The 17,709-nt window shown below is 50.6% G+C and overlaps 1 protein-coding gene across 6 annotated transcripts in view; it reads right to left on the bottom strand.

Annotated features, from left to right (window-relative positions):
* NRP2 (neuropilin 2) overlaps nucleotides 1-17,709 on the bottom strand; it is an 88,124-nt gene that overhangs the window by 41,177 nt on the left and 29,238 nt on the right. For all 6 annotated transcript variants that reach the window (XM_065670128.1, XM_065670126.1, XM_065670129.1 and 3 more), the window contains exons 4-9: nucleotides 13,605-13,835; nucleotides 12,896-13,051; nucleotides 10,916-11,085; nucleotides 9,717-9,872; nucleotides 1,495-1,639; nucleotides 892-1,241 (exon numbers count right to left, since the gene is read on the bottom strand). In XM_065670128.1, the coding sequence (XP_065526200.1) occupies nucleotides 892-1,241; nucleotides 1,495-1,639; nucleotides 9,717-9,872; nucleotides 10,916-11,085; nucleotides 12,896-13,051; nucleotides 13,605-13,835 (1,208 nt within the window). The remainder of the gene's footprint in view (nucleotides 1-891; nucleotides 1,242-1,494; nucleotides 1,640-9,716; nucleotides 9,873-10,915; nucleotides 11,086-12,895; nucleotides 13,052-13,604; nucleotides 13,836-17,709) is intronic.

Below are 17,709 nucleotides of genomic sequence, written 5' to 3' on the forward strand. Positions count from 1 at the left end.
GAAACTTGCACAATCTCACTTGGCCTCTGCTTTATATCCAAGGGTCAGATTCTGATCCAAGCCATGCAGGGGAAGCCTGGGGAATATCCGCTGGCTTCACATATAAATAAGATCACAGTTGTCCTTTGGCAAATACAGAAGCTACTGCATGTTTTAGGATAGTGTGAATGCTCAGTTTTCCTCACAGTCCAAGCACTGCTGCTTTTTAGCTTCCATGCATGAACTCAAGTCTGTGCAGAAGGCTATAGATAGCATCAGGCCTTCTAAGACTCATTTGTAGGATCAGGAAAAATTAAAACTTACCCAAATTTTCAGAAGCAGATGAGTTTGCATAGAAACAGAACAGGCAGTAGCAGAGAATTCATTTATTCCTCAAGCCCCCTGTCACTCCCAGACTGCTAAGCAGAAAGATTATGGGGAATTCCAGTGATACAGGGAATTGAAGGGTCATGCCAGTATGGCAAAAGGAACTTTAATATAGCAAATTTCCCGAAGAGAAGTTGTGATTCATCTTCCTCTTCCAGAGAACAGCAACACTACCTTTCCCCTTAGAATGTGTAATTAGTTTGTGCCAAACAGAATCGAAGACAAAAACTTTTGGACTCTGACCTGCAGGAGCTGGGAGGACCAGAAGGTGATGCCCACATCCCCAGGTCTGGTGCACAACAAGATATGAAGGAAAATTGCCATCCCCGGTGCAAGGTGGAACTACAGCCTCTAGTACAGCTGATGAGCAGGACCAGAGGACACAACCTTGGATTTTGCAGTGACAACCCAAATCCCCAGAGTCTTTTAGTGGGGAGACACAGCCAGTTTCCCAAGACCTCATTAATCAGACCAAATTTAGCCAGAAACACAGCTTATTTTACAGCGGCTCCAGGCAGTGCCTACCTTGGCTTGCATTGTTTTGGGGTCCTGGATGAAGTCCCAGTCCTTCCCATTCATGCTGTAAGCCACCTTAAACTTCTTCACAAAGGAGCGGGACTCTGTGGTGGTCACGCTGTCCCCTCCACGAGCCCCCTGGATAATGACACCTCTGACATTCTTCGGGACGCCAAGGTCCACCTGCAGCCACTCCTCCCCAGGCTGGGCTTGGGGGACACGGGGAAACCAGCCCGAGCGGCTGCTCACCAGGCGGGCCATGCTGGGAGACCAGTCATAGCCTCTGGTGGAAGAGGCTGAGATCTGAGAGTCAGGGATGAGGCCTGAGAGCATTCCCAGCAAGTTGGAGCAGGGCGAATCTGCAGGAAAGGAAAGGGCATGAACAGTCAGGGCAGTTGCAAGGGAGTGCTTGTGGGTTTCCCTGCAGGTTTAAGCACTTTGCCTCCAGGCACTGGGTGCCTGTCCCCCAGGTGCATGCCTTGGGATGGATGCCTCCCAGTGTCACCATTCCCACCCCAAGCAACCATGACAACTGTGGGGACGGCACCCTGGGACAGGCTGCTGGAGGGACAGAGAGAATGGCTGAGGCTGAAGAGAGGAAGGGACCCTCACCGGTGATGCGGCAGCCATACAACTCCAGCCTCAGGGCGATACCGTTGTGCCAGCTCTGGGGACGGATGCGCACAAAGCGTGTGAGCACCGGGCTGTGGATCTTGTTGAGAACCACCTCCGTGGCATCCTCGTTGGCCTGAAATGTCTGCAAAGGAGAGGGGGCACAAATATGGTTACGTCTTCTCCACGGAGAAAGAAATAACCCCATCAGCTGCCAAAATAACCTCAGCAGGGTAAAGCAAGGAGAGGCTTTACGGGCAGGGCCAGCCTCCAGCCAGGGCAAGCATCCAGGGGCACGCAGGGAATGCTGAGGTGCTGGCCGGACAGCATGCTGAATGGACTCCTCCCTCAGGCAGGAGAAGCAGGAGCTTGCTGCCCTGCTGCCTCTCACAGTAAATCGGACTATAAGGCCACAGATGCTTTGAGGTCACCCCCAAACTGAAAGCTGCTCCAACGCAAAAGGCCAGATGTCCCTGAATGCTGTGTGAGATCTTGCCTCCTCTCCATGGGTAAACGGGCTGACATCCTTGCACAGAGCACCACTGGGACACACTGTGCAAGCAGCAGCAAGAGCAGGGAGGATGCCTCCTCTGCCTGGGGCAACGAGCTCCTGTCCCAGCCAGCCCCTCGCCCCTGCCTCTCCTGCACACATGCAGCCTGCGACAGAGAGACAGCTTTTCGGGAGAGTTTATGATCCGATATGATATGAAAAGGCTGCTGCTTTACCAGATGGCTGTAATCAATAACTACCAGATGGATGTTGAATCCACCCCTCCTGCCCATTTTAATGGGCTGGACAAGGACTGGATACTTGTGTTTCTGTTTCAGGCTGCAGAGCCATAGTGGAGAAAGACAAAATACCCAACCTGAGGGTAATTTTCAACCCTTTCTCTGCCCCAGCATAAAGCACTAAAGCTCACAGACCAAGGCTGCAGGCATTGCCTGCTTTCCCTCTAAACACGCAGGCTCTCAGGACAGGGCTAAGCATCCTCCAGACTCAGACAGGAGCTGCATCCTCACTGAGATGTTGGCTGGGCTCTTCTGCAGGCTCCTACCCTGCATACACTGTGCTAAGCACAGGAGCTCCCAGTACATTTATCTCAGAGTGAAGCAGGAGAGTGCAATCTCTGGCACCGATCTTCTGTCGGAGGCAAGAGTCAAACAATTCAACCGCAGATCCCTGTGATCTGGGACAGAAAAAGGAGTGAGATATCCTGACCTCTCACCTTGAATAGCATTTAAGAAGTATTTTATAAGCATCCCACCACTCTGGGCCTGCAGACAGCACATGTCATTGCTCTTCTCCCAGGATCCAGCACAAAGGGTGTTTGCAGAGAGGGTCAGTGTCTGTTTGCAGCACCACAACCAGCTTTGGGTTGCCTCTGCACATCACCATCCAGCCTAGGATGGTGGCACTCCTGCCACGGCAGGGAGCAGCACCCCACAGAGGGCCTTGGTTGCAAATCCGGCTGGTAATTGGGATTTGGGGTTGACGTGAACTTGAGCAGAAATGCTAATCTGGAGAATATATATCACGCTGCTACCGTTTAGCAACACAGCATGGTTTATGTGTTTTTAATATCCTATTTTACCCTGTCTGACCCCACTTCCCATCCTTTTCCTTGCTCAGCAGACACCAAATACCCTTTTTTCCAGCAGGAGGGCTATAAGAAGAGTGGTTACTGTGAAACACTCTCCAGGCATGTGTGCGTGTGTGTGTGTCTTGTAAACCTATGGGAACGCACACACACAGAGGCTGCAGTGGATGTATTTCCACACCACAGCAAAGCCTCCAGCTTTATGTCAACACAGAAGCTGACACACAACACCTTACCTCTGAACCTAACACCGGAGGACAGGAAATGTTTATCTGAGCCAGTGCAACTATTTTAGCACAAGGAGCAGCACTTCAGGTCAGCCCAAAGGTCCCTCTGTCCCACGGGTGGCTCCTGATGGTGGACCCAGCAGAGGCCTGGGGTTAGCAAGCCCCAAGGGAGACTTCTCCTGGCAACCTCTCTTTGCCTCCCACCATCAGCAGTTTGAAGGCTCCACAAGCCAAAGGTTGCATATGGACCAGCATCTTTAACAGTCACTGACGAGGTTTGCTGTTCTTTTTGATTTAACATATTTCCAGTTTTGTTCTTTTATAGCTCACTTCGCACATACAAGCATCAGGGGCCAGAATCCAAGTTTACACCAGTGTAATTTGTTGCTGACTTCTGCAAAGTCAAGCTTGACAGAAAGCAGAAGCAGGACTGAGCCCAAAAACTTTATCACTACCACATGCATTGCTGAAAGCATCTCTCACACGACCTTAGTCCCAACCACCTGCTTCCAGGGAGAGCAACCTCAACTCTGCTTTAGCTTTGGGGCCCAGTAATTTCCTCAGACTAAATCACATTCAACAAGCTACGTAACTCTGAACTGGGGCCTTGATACTCCAGACTGCCAGTTATGAGGGCAGAAATGGCACCTGAGTTCCAGCTCTAGGATCAGCTGCATCAGCAGGATCTGCCACAGTGAACCCTGTTTCTGAGAAGTCCCAACTGATCATAACAAGTTACTGCTTCACACCCTGCTCAGCGTAACAGAAAAAGGCCATTTTCAGAGGGCAGGTGTCTAGCGCTGTTAGAGAAGTGGAGTCCTTCCATGTGCCTGGCCTCTCAGCCTCCTTCCCAAGTGGAAATGTATTGCAAGCCCGCAAGTCCTGATGCTGCTGAGTGTACAGTTTCTCTGCACTGCAAATACCGACCCCAGAGCCCAAGCGCACTGTGGAGAGAGTCCCATTGACTCGAACAGGCTCTGTATCCTGCCTCAAATTAGCACTCACAGCATGGGAAGAACTAGCAGGAAAATGTGTGAAATTGGGAGAGCCAAGAAAGCAAAGATTTCTTCCCCCTCACCAAAATAGAACATTGCTATTCCTCCCATCCTATCTGCTTCCCATCCCACTCAGCACATATTTTGAGCCAAGTCTTCGAATGGTGTAAATCAACATATCACCATCGAAGTATAAGAAGTCACAGTAATTTACACCAGCAGGAAGAAAAAAAATCTGGCTGTGATTTAGGCAGATAGATAGATAGATAGATAGAGAGATAGATAGATAGACAGACAGACAGACACTCAGCAGAGAGCACACATGCACACGTGCTGAAGCGCGAAAGAGCTAAAAGATGAATGGGAAAACCATTAACAGATTAAAAGCACCTTCCAAGAAGCAGTCAAGGAACTCATTTTTACTGCTGCATCAAAAAGCTGCTGGTCCCCTCCCCATGTACTTCATGTTTACTTCCGCTTTAGTCCAGACGGCAGAGTCTACATGTAAAGTTAAACTGATAATCAATGAAAGCTGACCCGCTTAATTAATCTGCTGCAGAAAGCAAGTGGTGGGAGATGATGTCTAGGCTAGAGGAGGATTGGGAGAGTTTTCCATGTGCGCACACATGCCACCTCTGCACCAACACTTCTACGCTGTATTTCTGACATGCTGGAACCGCTGTGGGGTGACTGGGGGATTTCTGAGGCTGCACTAATTCCAGTGGGTATGGGAGTTGTGCCAACGGCAGTTTGGAGTGAAAGGAATGAAGGACAGGGAGACAGAAAGCACTGTGAAGTTGAAGAGGCACCGAGTCGGAGGGGGCAGGAGGTAACTGCTCTCCAGCTTTATTTATTGTGCTGCTTGGCCGCTATGTAATTTCTTGGGGAGCTAAAGAAAGTGGCTGGGGGAGGCAGGGGAGAAGGCCATGGATGGCAGCAGCCCTGCCTTCATCCGTATGTATGTGTCTCTCTGGACCTACTAGATTTATTGCAGGATTATGTTACTCCTGTGGAGACAGAGCCCTGGAACAGAGCATGCTAACAGGATTAGGGCTTCAGGATTTAGACAGAGAAGCATGAAGGAGAAAAGTAGGGGAGATTATTTTCCTTGTCAGATAGGGAAGGCATAAAATGGTGCATGTTTGATGGTGGGAGGATTCTGGCTTGAGTGGAGGGTGGATAGTTCTGGATTTATTAAATCCAGGAACAAGGAGCTAAAAGAAAAATGATACTTGGCAACACACAATGAAGCACAGCCGTCTGGGCACGGCACAGCATGCTGGGCTAGGCTTGCCAGCGCTGTGTCTTTGAGAGGCTCCACTCACATCTGGGAGTCACCAGGGACAGGATGAGAGCCACTCTGTTAGCCTGCAAAGGAGATATCAGGCCCAGAAGTACAAAGCTGCAGCCTCACTAGGAGAGCCAGGGCTGTAATCCTCCCCTGATACTGCACCAAGGGTGAATGTGCAGGGCTGCCTTTCCCAAAGCCTGACATCTTTGTCTTGCCTGCAAAAACAGCAGAAGCAGGCTGGGACCTGGGGGTGCTTCTGCGTAAAGCCTTTGTGCTGTGATGTCTCTGTGTAGCAGAACTTGTGGCCTTCTGGCTGATCATGCAAGCTTTTCCTGAGTTTTTCAGATAAAGAAGATAAAGCTTCTCTCTCCCTCCCCAGGTAGGTAAACACAGGTGACCTCACTGAGAACTGAAAGGACAGAGGAATGATCCAAAGAGAAAGCACAAGGGTCTCCAAAGAATCATCCTCAATATTCCCGGCCAGCACCAAACACCTCTGACATCTCCAACTCCATGGAGTGCTGAGATATTCAGTTGTTTGCTGCAATTCAACTTGCCTTCTTGCATCCACCTGGAATATCACCCAGGAAGGTTAGCTGATAGCAAGCACAAAGCCATCAAAAAAAGTAGGAAACAGAAAACGTGTATCAGCTGGATATTGCTGCCATTTGTCACCAAGTGACTTCTACAGGTTCTCAAAGCAAATGTTTCAGTTGCATCCTCCCATTTTACAAACAAAGCAATGGAGGCAGCGAGAGCACCCATCACAGTGCCAACCCAACACGAATCCTGAAACCCATCCAGTCCCTCACCACACTAGATGATCCCGGGAGATGATCTCCACGGTTACTAAGATGGAGTGGCTCAAATAACAAAGGAGCTGGAACTCAAGACCCTACAAAGAAGGAAGTGGATCAGAATGGATGAGCACTTTGTTTTCCAACAAAATCCTCATAGTTGAATATGTCTGAAGAAAATAGCCAAAAACAAAAGGTCAGATCCTGTCAGGTGAAGAAAATGGCCAAAACTAAAAGGTCAGATCCTGCCAGGTGCTCTTTTCCTTCCTTGCGTTCAGGAATGAGTGGCTGTTTTTTAAAGACATTTGCAAATCACTAGATAAGATCTCGGCACACACACACCAGTGTCTGCACCCAGAAGATAACCTCTGGGGCCATCAATCCCGGATGGCAGTGGGGGATGCAGCAGGAAGGGCAAGAGCCAGAACAGCCTTTCTGGGGCAGGAGTTGTTTGGCCTTGTCCCATAAGGATGTGCTATTGGGTAGTAACGGACGAGTATGGGGCAGTAAGTGGTGGCTGCTCTCCTCCCCATCTCCTCTCTCAGAGACACACAGGGAGACAGCTCTGCACCTCTAGCCAGGTCACCGAGTTAGCTTCTCCCCCTGGTCCCATGCTCCAGGCAAGGACAGAGCATCGCCCCCTCAACAGGAGGATGTCCAGTCTGTGCTGGGCTGGCCTTTGTGGGGAGTGGGCTGCCAGGCAGGGGGAAAGCCCATCAGGGATGGGTCAGGAAGGGGAAGGTGTGAGTGTGGGGCTCCTGCCTTCCCACTGCCATCCACCCCAGAAATGCAGCAGCGCTTGGCATGGTAACAGCCCAGCCAGCCCTGCCTGCTGCAAGCATGTATTAATCTTCTTTTCCTCTGCTTCATCCTGCCTTTCAAGCTTCCTGTGCTGTGAGTGCCAGCAGCTGGGGCCTCAAAGGTGAGCCATCACATTCCACAGGGAAAAAGCTTGGCTCCACTCTCCTCAGAAACACTGGAGGGAGGGGAAGCAAGGGGGTGAAAGACAGGAGGTCAGAGCTCCCCGTCCTCTGCAGAGTATCATCCCCTCCCCACCACTCCTGCACTCACTGATTTTCTCTTTCTTGAGTTCCCTGATGAAGATGTAAATGTTAGCTGACCTACCTATAACATGGCAGAGCTTTGCTTTTGGCCTACACAGCTAGCAGAAATTCAGAGCAGTGTTTGATACACCCCATATGCCTATGTGTGCATGTGCATATATATATATGCATGTGTGTGTATATATATGTGTGTGTGTATATATATATACACATATATATCTGCACATATATAGAGGAATAGAGAGTCCCTGTCTGTCCACCCCCTTCCCTCCCTCCCTACTCCTCATGGCACCAAATCAAGCTGCGGCAGACTTGACAAATCTATTTGGCATGGCTCACTCCACCATTGCAGCCTGAACCGTGCGGAGTGCCTCACTGACGCAGGGAGGAATCTGCACCTTGAGTACAGACATCTGGGAGCTTTCCTAACGCAGGAATGGCAGGGATTAACTCGGGTGGGGAATGTGGGGCCAGAGCCCCCTGGCACCAGGCCTGTGAGCAAGGCGCTTTGTCCTGGCCCCACTATGGCTCAGTGGGCTGGTGGCCAGTCGTTCAGACGGGAGGGAAAGCAGTCACCCAGATGCAAGGGGTAGGCGAGCCACCAAAAAGCAATCACTTATCCTCCAGGCTTGGGAAGTGTCTGCTAAATTAAGGCCAGACCATGGGAAGAAAGCGAGACTGGAATAAAGGAGTAAAAAATGAGAGATTTGAGTTTTCCTCCTTTTTATGAAGAGAGAAAACAGAGCAGAACAAAGCTGATAGGACAAATCCTGAAATGGGGGCAATTAACACGGCTAAGGGACTGCTTTGGGTTGGTATCAGCCGGCTTTAGGCTCTTGCTGGAGTGAAGTCATGAAGGGTCTGCTGTGGCCAGTGGGTCCTGGAATAGCCCAGAGCCTCCCCATCAGTGCACAGCCACCCCATTAGGTTATATGTGAGCTCTGCCATGAGCTGCAGCACTGGAGCCGGCCTGCCTGAGGTTTGGGAGAGCCCCGCTGCTGACTCTCCTATGAGATGCTCGACTGCCCTGTGCCTCTCTTTCCCTACCTCTAAAATAGGACTAACACCACCTCACTGGCACGCAAGGAGCTCAGATGCTCCAAATGTTGGAGGTATGAGACCCTGCTTGGGGCCTCTGTGCACAGAGGACTCATTCTGGGAAACAGTGAATTTGAACCATGAGACACACTTGAGGGGAAGAGGAAATCACACAGCCCGGAAGGGAAGGAAATGTCTGGATGAATCCTGGACAAGGCAGGCTACTGCATTTCATACCAGCAGTGCCTGTGCCAACAAATGGAGGGGACAGCTAATTTAACAAAAGTGCTGAGCTATCAGAAATTGCTGGGACGTGCATGTGGGGGGAAGTGTGTGGGACCCCAGCCACCGAGTTCACACAGGCAGACTGTGGCACATCAACGGGGAGCAACTGAGCCGCGGCAGCAGTGCGGATACACAGGGAAGGGCTTTCCCAAGGTGCCCTTAACCAGCGGACAACCACACGACCAGGGCAAGTGACAGAGCAGGACCAGCCTGGCACCACAGCTTGCTTTAACCCCATTCCCCACATGCCAAAGCTCCCACCTTCAGTTTGCCTTGCCTGGCCACACAGCAGCACCCGCAAGCTTTAGAACATCCAAACACCCATATTTACCACCCCCCCCCAAATTGCTCCCATCAATGTGTGCCTCCCAGAAACACAGTGAGAGGGTGCAGCAGCTCCCAGGGCTCAATGCACCCTTGCTGATCACGCCTGCTAGCGCAGATCTCACAGCTCTGGCAGCCTGACTTGCTCCTCATTATTTATTGCTCATTTTGCTCTCTGGGATGGTGTGATCGCCTCGTAGGATTTGTGCCCTTTCATTTCCAGGCCTCAATAACTCCTGAACTACAGTTTCATGTGGTTTTGTGATTGTTAACCCAGCATGCAGAGGGGGCTACAGCCATAAAAGCTCAATGAATCTTGTATGGCAAAACACAGGCTGTGAAAGCATTTTCTTCTTCATTTGCAGTCAAGAACATACTCTCGCCACCACGAAAGATGCAACAGCAGCCAGGTTTTCCAAGGAATAGTGTTTCCTCATTGCTGTGCAGAGAAGAAAGGACTATTTCTGCTCAGAGCATCATCAGTCTTTTAGCACTCATCAGAAAAAAGGTCCCTCACAGATTAAACCCTCTGGGTCTTCTCTTCCCTCCTGTCAGCTGCAAGACTCACCAAGGCACAAGCAAAAGAGACAAGAAGGCATTTACCTTGTGGTTTTTCCCATGTCGGTACATCATCCAGTCCTCGCCATTGGTGCTGACCTCCAGCTTGTAGGTACGGACATAGTAACCATTCTGGGTTTCTCTAGAGATGGCACCCTGTGTGGCAATGGCTGTGAGCACAGTCAGGAAGTGGAGGTCCACCTTTCCAGGGTTAAAAGGACAAGAGAGAGTGGCGACCACCTGAGTTAGTTCCTCCCTCCGTCCCTGAAAAAGGCTTGAATTCAGTCTGCCTCGCCCTGTCTGCGGGCACACATTTCAATGGGCACAACCCCCCCAGGCTGACTTCAGCAGGATGCTTGCAAATGGGACCGTGGGACAAGAGTGACAAAGGATCTTGATGTCTGTTCACACAGGACCACCACAAAGCCTTCTTCCTGCCACAGCCCAAGCAACAGGATCCTGCACAGAAGCTCATGTCCCTTAAAGCAGAACTGAAGCTGACATTTTCCATGTAAAATAAAAGCATGATGTCCAATTAGCAAGTGCTGCAGTTATTGGTCTTCCCTTAATTTTTTTCTCATTGCTTTGGTTTTGGTTTTGATGGGGTTTTTTTACAAGTTGAGAAAGGTCAGCAGAGCTGGCTTGGTAGCACTGCCATGAATGAGGCATGAGATGTCTGCTACAGGCAAAGACATTCACCACTTCCCATTCCTAGTGCCCTTTAGCAAGCAGGGTCTCATGGCAATGTGACACAGCCAGAAGCCCTGTGTGGACAGACTGCGGCTCTAACCAGCTCCCAGGGAAAGCCTTTGCTCTGTCAGCCCCACATGACTTTAGCCCGCTCATGCTTCCTGCATCACTGATAAGATAAATACGACTCCAGTTGTTTTCCCACGTGCCACCTGGACACTTTGGTCCCCAGGCCAGTGGTGGAGTCAGTGGCCCTTGTAAGTGGCAGAGGACCCTCAGTCTCTGTCAGTATGCTGGAAAGTATATCAAGGTTTTGGGCAGGAAAGAGGGATCGGGAGAGGGACAGCAGGTCAAGTCAGCCCTTGAGCAGGCAGGCTAATGGGAGATCCAGCCTGTCACATTTCACAGAGGCACTGCAGCTCCCCTGCTGCTCGCTCCCCATGAGCCACACAGGCAATAAAAAATTCAATATGCCCTATGGTCAAGGGTCAGTTTAACAGCGTGACACTCCATTTGGTGGGGGAAGAGACAAGGGAGCTGGAATGTGTGCATACCTGGAGGTACTCTTTGTTGCTGTCTACATTAGGGGTCCAGCCGTTGTCATCACTGTTGAGCCGGCTCTGTTGAGGGGTCCATCGCCCATCTGAGTAGGTGGAGGAGGCACTGATCTGCATGTTGGAGATCCTGCCAGACTCCATCCCCAGCGGCACATTGCACTGGAAGTCTGGAGCGGACACAGACACACACACACAGATCAGCTTACAGTCCCAGTACTTCACTCCAAGTGGTAGGCAGTCCTGAAGTATCCTCCCCAGCTAACCCTGAACAAAGCTGCCTGCCTGGGAAGATCAACAGATCTGCACCATCCTGGAGGTTGTGTGCTCACAGATGGCACTGCAAAGTAAAAGATGGGGCAGCTTTATGTTTGCGTGGCTCTTCGAAAACTAATACAGTCCAGATCCTTCTCCCCTTCTCTGTCTCCTTCACCTTTGCACAGTTTCGACACAATCCTCTCCCTTCATTCCCTTCATCTCCACCAAGATGTCCCAAGTCCCCTTGCCACAAAGTTTGCCATCTTCTTGAAGGCCGGAGGTGAAATCTAAGCACTGCCAAGAGGAGTATGGGCAGGCACAGCAAGAGGATGTTTACTGCTGTGCTGCTGGCCTGGAATGGGCAGGTCTAAAGGTTTTGCATGCATGTGAGAGTGTGGATGCATGTGTGTGTGTGTGTATATGTGCATGCACTGTATGTGGTATCAGACCTATAGGAATTAACTAACCAAGAATATGAAAGACCCTGATAAGCTTTGATTTGGGTTTCCTCACTTCTAAGGCTTTGAAAGCCACAATTAGCTCAATCTTACTGCATATCTCATATTTTATGGCAGCTGTTCCTATAAAAACAATAGCAAAGAAAACATTGATAGGAGCCACTGCTGTAAACCAAACTGCCTGTGTTTTCAATGTGGCCAAGTCAAACCCTGGTGGAAATGATGGGCCATGTTAAGATCTCGGTGATATTATTAAAGTTTCAATTTACATCAGCATAAATAAAAACAGGCCTAGCCCTTTTACAGCTCTTGTGCTTGATTTCTCAAGCTTTGTGTGTCATTAACATTTTATTTCCCAACCATTTTGAAGAACAAAATAGAAAGAGGGATAAAGAACAGATCAACCGAGTGTGGAGACAGGTAATAGTGAAGAGCTCATGCTTGTCTGTAGCATTCACAGCCTCAGCAGAACATCCCTAACTCAATCACAGAGCGAGAGCATGTAACCCAGCTGCCCTAGCACTGCGCAACCCCTGCTCTACCCTGCTGTCCATCATTGGGTTTTCAGTGTCAGGTCAGGGACTCCCTCTCTTTCTCTGGGACTGAGGGGTGTCCTGAAGGCTTCTGTTTATCACAGGTTCACTGCAAACAGAGGTCGAGAACTGCAGCTCTGATGTAAAATTATCATGGGAAAACAAACTGCATCTTCCCTTGCCTTCAAGCTTTATCACAAAGGAGAATGCTCTTCGTTCTCAAAACACACAACTTACTTCCTAGCTCCACATCAATTTATCTCCCTAAATAAAGGATCTAAAATTTGGGGTTGAAATTCTTAGAGCTTTAGGCATTTTTTAATTAGACAGTCAAGAAATTCGAATCTGTAGTTTGGGGCTGTGAAATTTTGGAAAACCAGAGAGCAGGAGAGAGTATTTTCCCCCATGCTTTAATGAATCTGCTGCACCCACTGGGATGAAGTCTTCCCCTAAATCCTTTGGGATGAGCACAGACGTGAAGGATTCTATCACAAAAAGGTATTGAGAAGACTTCCTGAGCAAGCAAAAAGTCAAAGAAAGGTCAGAAAGTGTGATTCTTACTGAAATCTCACTTCTGTGAGAAACAGAGAACGCACTTAGCGTAACTGCTGTCTGCATTGCTGGGGGGAACCAGTCCCTCGATACACTCCTACCTGTGCCAAGTGAAAGAAAGACTTGGGAAAAACAGGTGACATGACTGGCTAAGTCATACGCACACAATTCCAACTTACTTTCTGGGACTTCCTGCTGGATCAAGTAGTACTGAGCAGAGAAACCATCCTTAGCCACTGCCAGATCTGTATGGAAGGTGAGCGAGAGGACGCCGGTGGTGGAGCGGATGTCCGATGGCATCTTAGTGCCGCAGTACCTGCCTATCAAGGGGCCAACTGCAACAGAAAGAGCAGTAAAGGTTTTCCACTGGCCTGCTGGGTCACAGGCAGATTGGCATCACTCAGCAGGGATGCCTCAGCAGGACTGGTGGGATAAAAGAAAGGTTTGGGGATGGGCTATTTTTACATCCGCTGGCCTGGTGCCATGCAGTACGCTGTGCAGAAATATCCACTGCAGCAGGCGTTGCTCTGCAATTGCTGGGAAATGCTCCAAACTGCTCTGTTTCTCAGTGTTGGAACAGGGGAGGGAGTTCCTCCCAGCACTGCATGAACCCTTTCCTGAGGGATGGCCAGTTGTATCTTGGAGGGCCCATGAGGCTTTTCAGGTCAGTGGTTACAACAGAGCAGCAGTCTGGGGTTTAATGTATGCAGCCTTCTGCAAGCACACCAGCCCCACAGCAGGCCATGGAGCACCCTGACAGCAGGCTGCATGCTGCAGCTGTGTCTGAGGTTAGGCACCTTTAGTGTGCAGACACAGACTGCACAGCTTTGGAGCGTTGTGGAACACCAAGAGAGATAGAGGACAGCAACGCAGTAGCCCATGGCTTACCCTGCGGGATGCCATCCCAGATGTCCAGCCAGTCATACTTGCAGTCTCCTTCCCCTGCCTGCAGTGGGTCATGCTCAAGGTCAAAGAGCAGAAAGTGGAGGAGGATCTCTGTTTTTGGCTTGGCTATGATGGTGAAGACGCAGTCCAGGTTGTGTGGATACTTGTCAGGGAAACCTGGAGACTCGATAGTGCCGTTGGAGGAGGTGAAGTTTCTGGAGCAGTCCTCAGAGCCTGTAGTGGCAGGAAAAAACACACAGCCTTAGCAACAATGCAGCTTAATGCCAACAGCTTGGCACTGTGGAAACCCCATTTTGAGCTCACAGAGGTTATGTATTCATTTCTGGAAATGTTCTGTAACCCAAGAGCTGCGTCAATTCCTGCAAGGACCAAGAGGGTGATTTTCAAAGCTTTCCACAGGTGAAGAGAAAAAGGTCCGTGTGTTCACTGGAGTGGACTGCATGGTTCTAAACCCCTAAGACAGCTCTGCAAGTGTAACCTGTACATGACTGCTGATATTGTCAGTTACTCCAAAAACATGACTAGGAGAGTGATCCCACACAAAGCCACAGCAGTGATTTGGCAGGCCAGCCGCCTGCTGTGTCCCCCACACTGGTGGTGATGGCTCTCATGGGGAAGGGAAGCCACACCAGACTGGGCTGGGCTTCCCCTGCTGGTCCTATCCCCTAAACATGGACCTTGCAGGAGACCTGTGCCTACTGCCCCAGAACCCATGGAGGGGCCAACCAGCATGCAGGGGTACGTGGTCCTCACTGCTGCAACTGCCACCCCCTGGCCATGCTAGCATCAGCTCCAGGTCGGATGGAGGAGCCCCTCTTTGGGAAGGAGGCTACCTGGGAAGGGGCAGAGAGGAATGTCACCTTTTGGGAAAAGCTGCCCCAAGGGGCTGGTCTCCTGCAACCTCCATCCCTCTGGCACTGATATCTGTGCCTCAGTTTCCTCTTAGGAATACCAGGAACACAAATATTTACACAGTGAAGGGGCCCAGGGGAGGGTGCCCATGTCTCCACTGTTAGCTGGAACCCCCTGGGAAGCACACAGTTAGCCTGCACCCCCCTGAGACCCATGCAAGGAACAATGGCCAGCTCCAGCTTACATCCCCACAACATGGCCATGGCAGGAGTAGGGGCCATGGGGGGTGTCTCTGCCAAGAGGAGGAACAGAGCCCTCTTTCTCACAGGCTGAGCTGCCCGCACCAGAAATGCGAGTTATTTCTATCCTTAAGGAAGACCTCTGCACGGCGAGGAGGGCAGACAATGTTGCCTCTTATTTATTGCTGACCTCAGCACTGGCCTCGGCTGCAGCAGGGCCAGCTCAGTGCCCCCTCTCACACAGCCAAGGTGCCTCAGGGTGGCCGGGGAAAGGGGAATTTGTGTCATAGTCGTACCACGGTGACTTTGAAACCCTTCACTGTGCAGACAGGACAATAGGCAACAGAAATCTGAAGCCTGGAGCTATCAGAGGCATAGGGGATGTTAGGCTGCTGGCCACTGCAGCAACCCGGCGTTAGCATTGGCAGAGGTTGCTGCTTCAGTTTTACTGGGGCACCCTTCTTCTCCTCTACAAACCCTTCTACTCCAGCTCTTCCAGGCAGCACGAACCTTCCTGGGACTAATGGGAGACTTGTTACTCAATTCAGCATTAACCTACAGGAGTCAGGCCAGCAGCCCACAGTAATAGCAGGATCCCAGCGCTGCATTATGCAGTGCCTAGCTGGAGAGCTACTCAGGAGAGGCTCTTAATTGACTACCTAATGAAGCAGCCAGCTTTTCTGGTGTGAACCTGTGGGGTAAAATGCAGAGGCAAAAAATAAGGCCAAACACAAATCACATCATAATGCTGTGAACAGGGATAAGGGTGTACTTTGTTCCAAACAGTTTGAAAGGCAAATTGATAAACAGGGAAAATAACACCAGCTCCAACTTAGGGGAAAAAAAAACAAAGACTAAATGCAGAGTCAGCCTCTCTCCTGTCTCTAGAGTCACGAACTGTCCTCTAGAGACATGAGAGAGACATAACTATGTCACTGCATTAGACAGTGACAGTTTCCTCATGTGGTGCTCTTCCACATTTGGCATCTTTGTCTATAGTTTGGCTGATAGCAGCAAACACAATGATCAGCTTTTTATGCAGAAGCTGCAGATAATCAACGGGAGTCATGCTGGCTTCGGCAGCACGGACCAGCCTGAGAGGAGACTTTGATGGCCAGGGATGGAGATCTCAGACCAGCCCTGCCAAACTGAGTCATAAAGTGAGCAGCGGGGAGGCTGGACCGGCCAGGGCAGGCGGCTCTTTTCTCAGCCCACAGACCACTGACTGATACCCATCAGGGGATTCAGACACTGGTATGCAGTTGCTTGTATGCAGATCTCTCCTCTCTCACACCACGATAAGGGAAATTTAGCACAAGGTGTGGAAACAAACGCTTAGTTGAAAAGAATTGTGGTTTTTAGGTCATCTTTCAGAAAGAAAGAAGCTGCAGCCACGATGCCTTTACCCATGTGGACAATGGCAACCCAATGACCTTTAAAGGTGGTGACACTTTTGCTGGCTTCCCTGACAGTTCAAACAGAAACTTTGCCCGTGCCTGCCTGCCTGCAAACAAAGGCAGGGTTTGCTTGTACTGCATTGTCCCACTGTCCTCCCTGGGCACCCGGGAGGGGGCAGGGGTAGGGCAGATGACGACGTGTGCTGGGGGTGCTCCAGGATCATCCCCATCTCTGTGCCAAAACCTGCCTTGCCAGGCTGGATCACGAGGGCTGTGGCTGGAAGAAAGTGTGGCTATTTCTAGAGAGGGTGTCTGCCTGTGGCGGGGTGATGGTGGCAAATGGAGCCCCAAAACCACTTCAGACCTGAGGGCAGCTCTGCAGGGACCTATGCTGAAGGGCACAAACTCAGCTCCAGCTTCCATCCAACATCTGCTTTCTCCCAGATCAGCCCTTTCTTCCCCTCCGCCTCTACCAGCAGCAATAAAATCTCCTTTTCCCTACGAATTTGGCTCCTTGCTGGCTCCCACTCGGGCAGACAGGGTTCCTGCCTGCCATCCCTTCCCACAGCTGCACTCAGCTTGGCCACCTCAGCCAGCTGGCCCATTCCACATTGCCCTGTGTCCTGGCTCAGCGCATGGACCTGATGTGAGAACAGGCTGCTGGGCTCAGGGGGTTGTGTGTACAGGCAGTGAGAGTCAAGGGAGGTGGGTCAGCAGTCTTCCCACCTAAACACAGGCATTCTTTGCCATCCTCCATCCTGGCAACTGGCCTCAGCAAACCCCAATATCCAGATGAGCCACTAAACTCATTCAGGACTAATCTGTATCCGAACCTTTCACAAACAGCAGTGGTGAGCTGGCAGCACCACAACAGCTCAGTGGCCAATTATACAGCCCAGGCAACCACTTTCCTCACTCACCTGAACCTCCAGACACCTCACCATTTCACAACGAATTTGGGGAGTCCCATTCCCATCCTCTTACAGCTGTCTCCACATTCACATCTACCTGTGACTGGGTTGTGAGCTGTCTGCACCCCTCTGCCCACAAGGCACTGGTGCCCGTGGTCCCTGCCTTCCCTTTGAAGAGGCTGGGGAAGCAGCCTTGTTGTGCTCCTTCCTGGCTCTTCACCAGGCACGGTGTTTTTTGTGCTGGATGCAATGCAGTGAAAGCTGTGTGTGTTTGCTTCCAACGCACCACCAAATGGATGTAGGCACAGGGCAGGCACCCACATCCTCATGCAAAACACACTCTTGTTGCCTCAGCATGCATGCACACCTCTCTCACCCGCTCACACAGAGTGGGTTTTATTTTCTCAAGCCGCCTTCTTCACAGACACACAATTCTGGCAAATATTTAGACAGAAACACTATTAAAAGGCCTTTGAGCAGCTTTTCCTTTTCTCAAGAATAGTTCAGTATTAAACAGTATTATGAATAGTTCCTCTTGTATCTGCCTGGAAAGGCACTGCCTCTCTGCCCGTGACAGCACTGCTGACAGCAGTCCCTTGAAAACCAGAGCTCCCCAGTCACAAACCCTGCTTCCAGGAAGAGAAAACACAGCGTCATTGATGAGCCCTGAATCGCAGCTCCACAGGAG

The sequence above is a fragment of the Lathamus discolor genome, chromosome 3 (genome assembly GCF_037157495.1).
Source record: "Lathamus discolor isolate bLatDis1 chromosome 3, bLatDis1.hap1, whole genome shotgun sequence".
Classification (NCBI taxonomy): domain Eukaryota; kingdom Metazoa; phylum Chordata; class Aves; order Psittaciformes; family Psittacidae; genus Lathamus; species Lathamus discolor.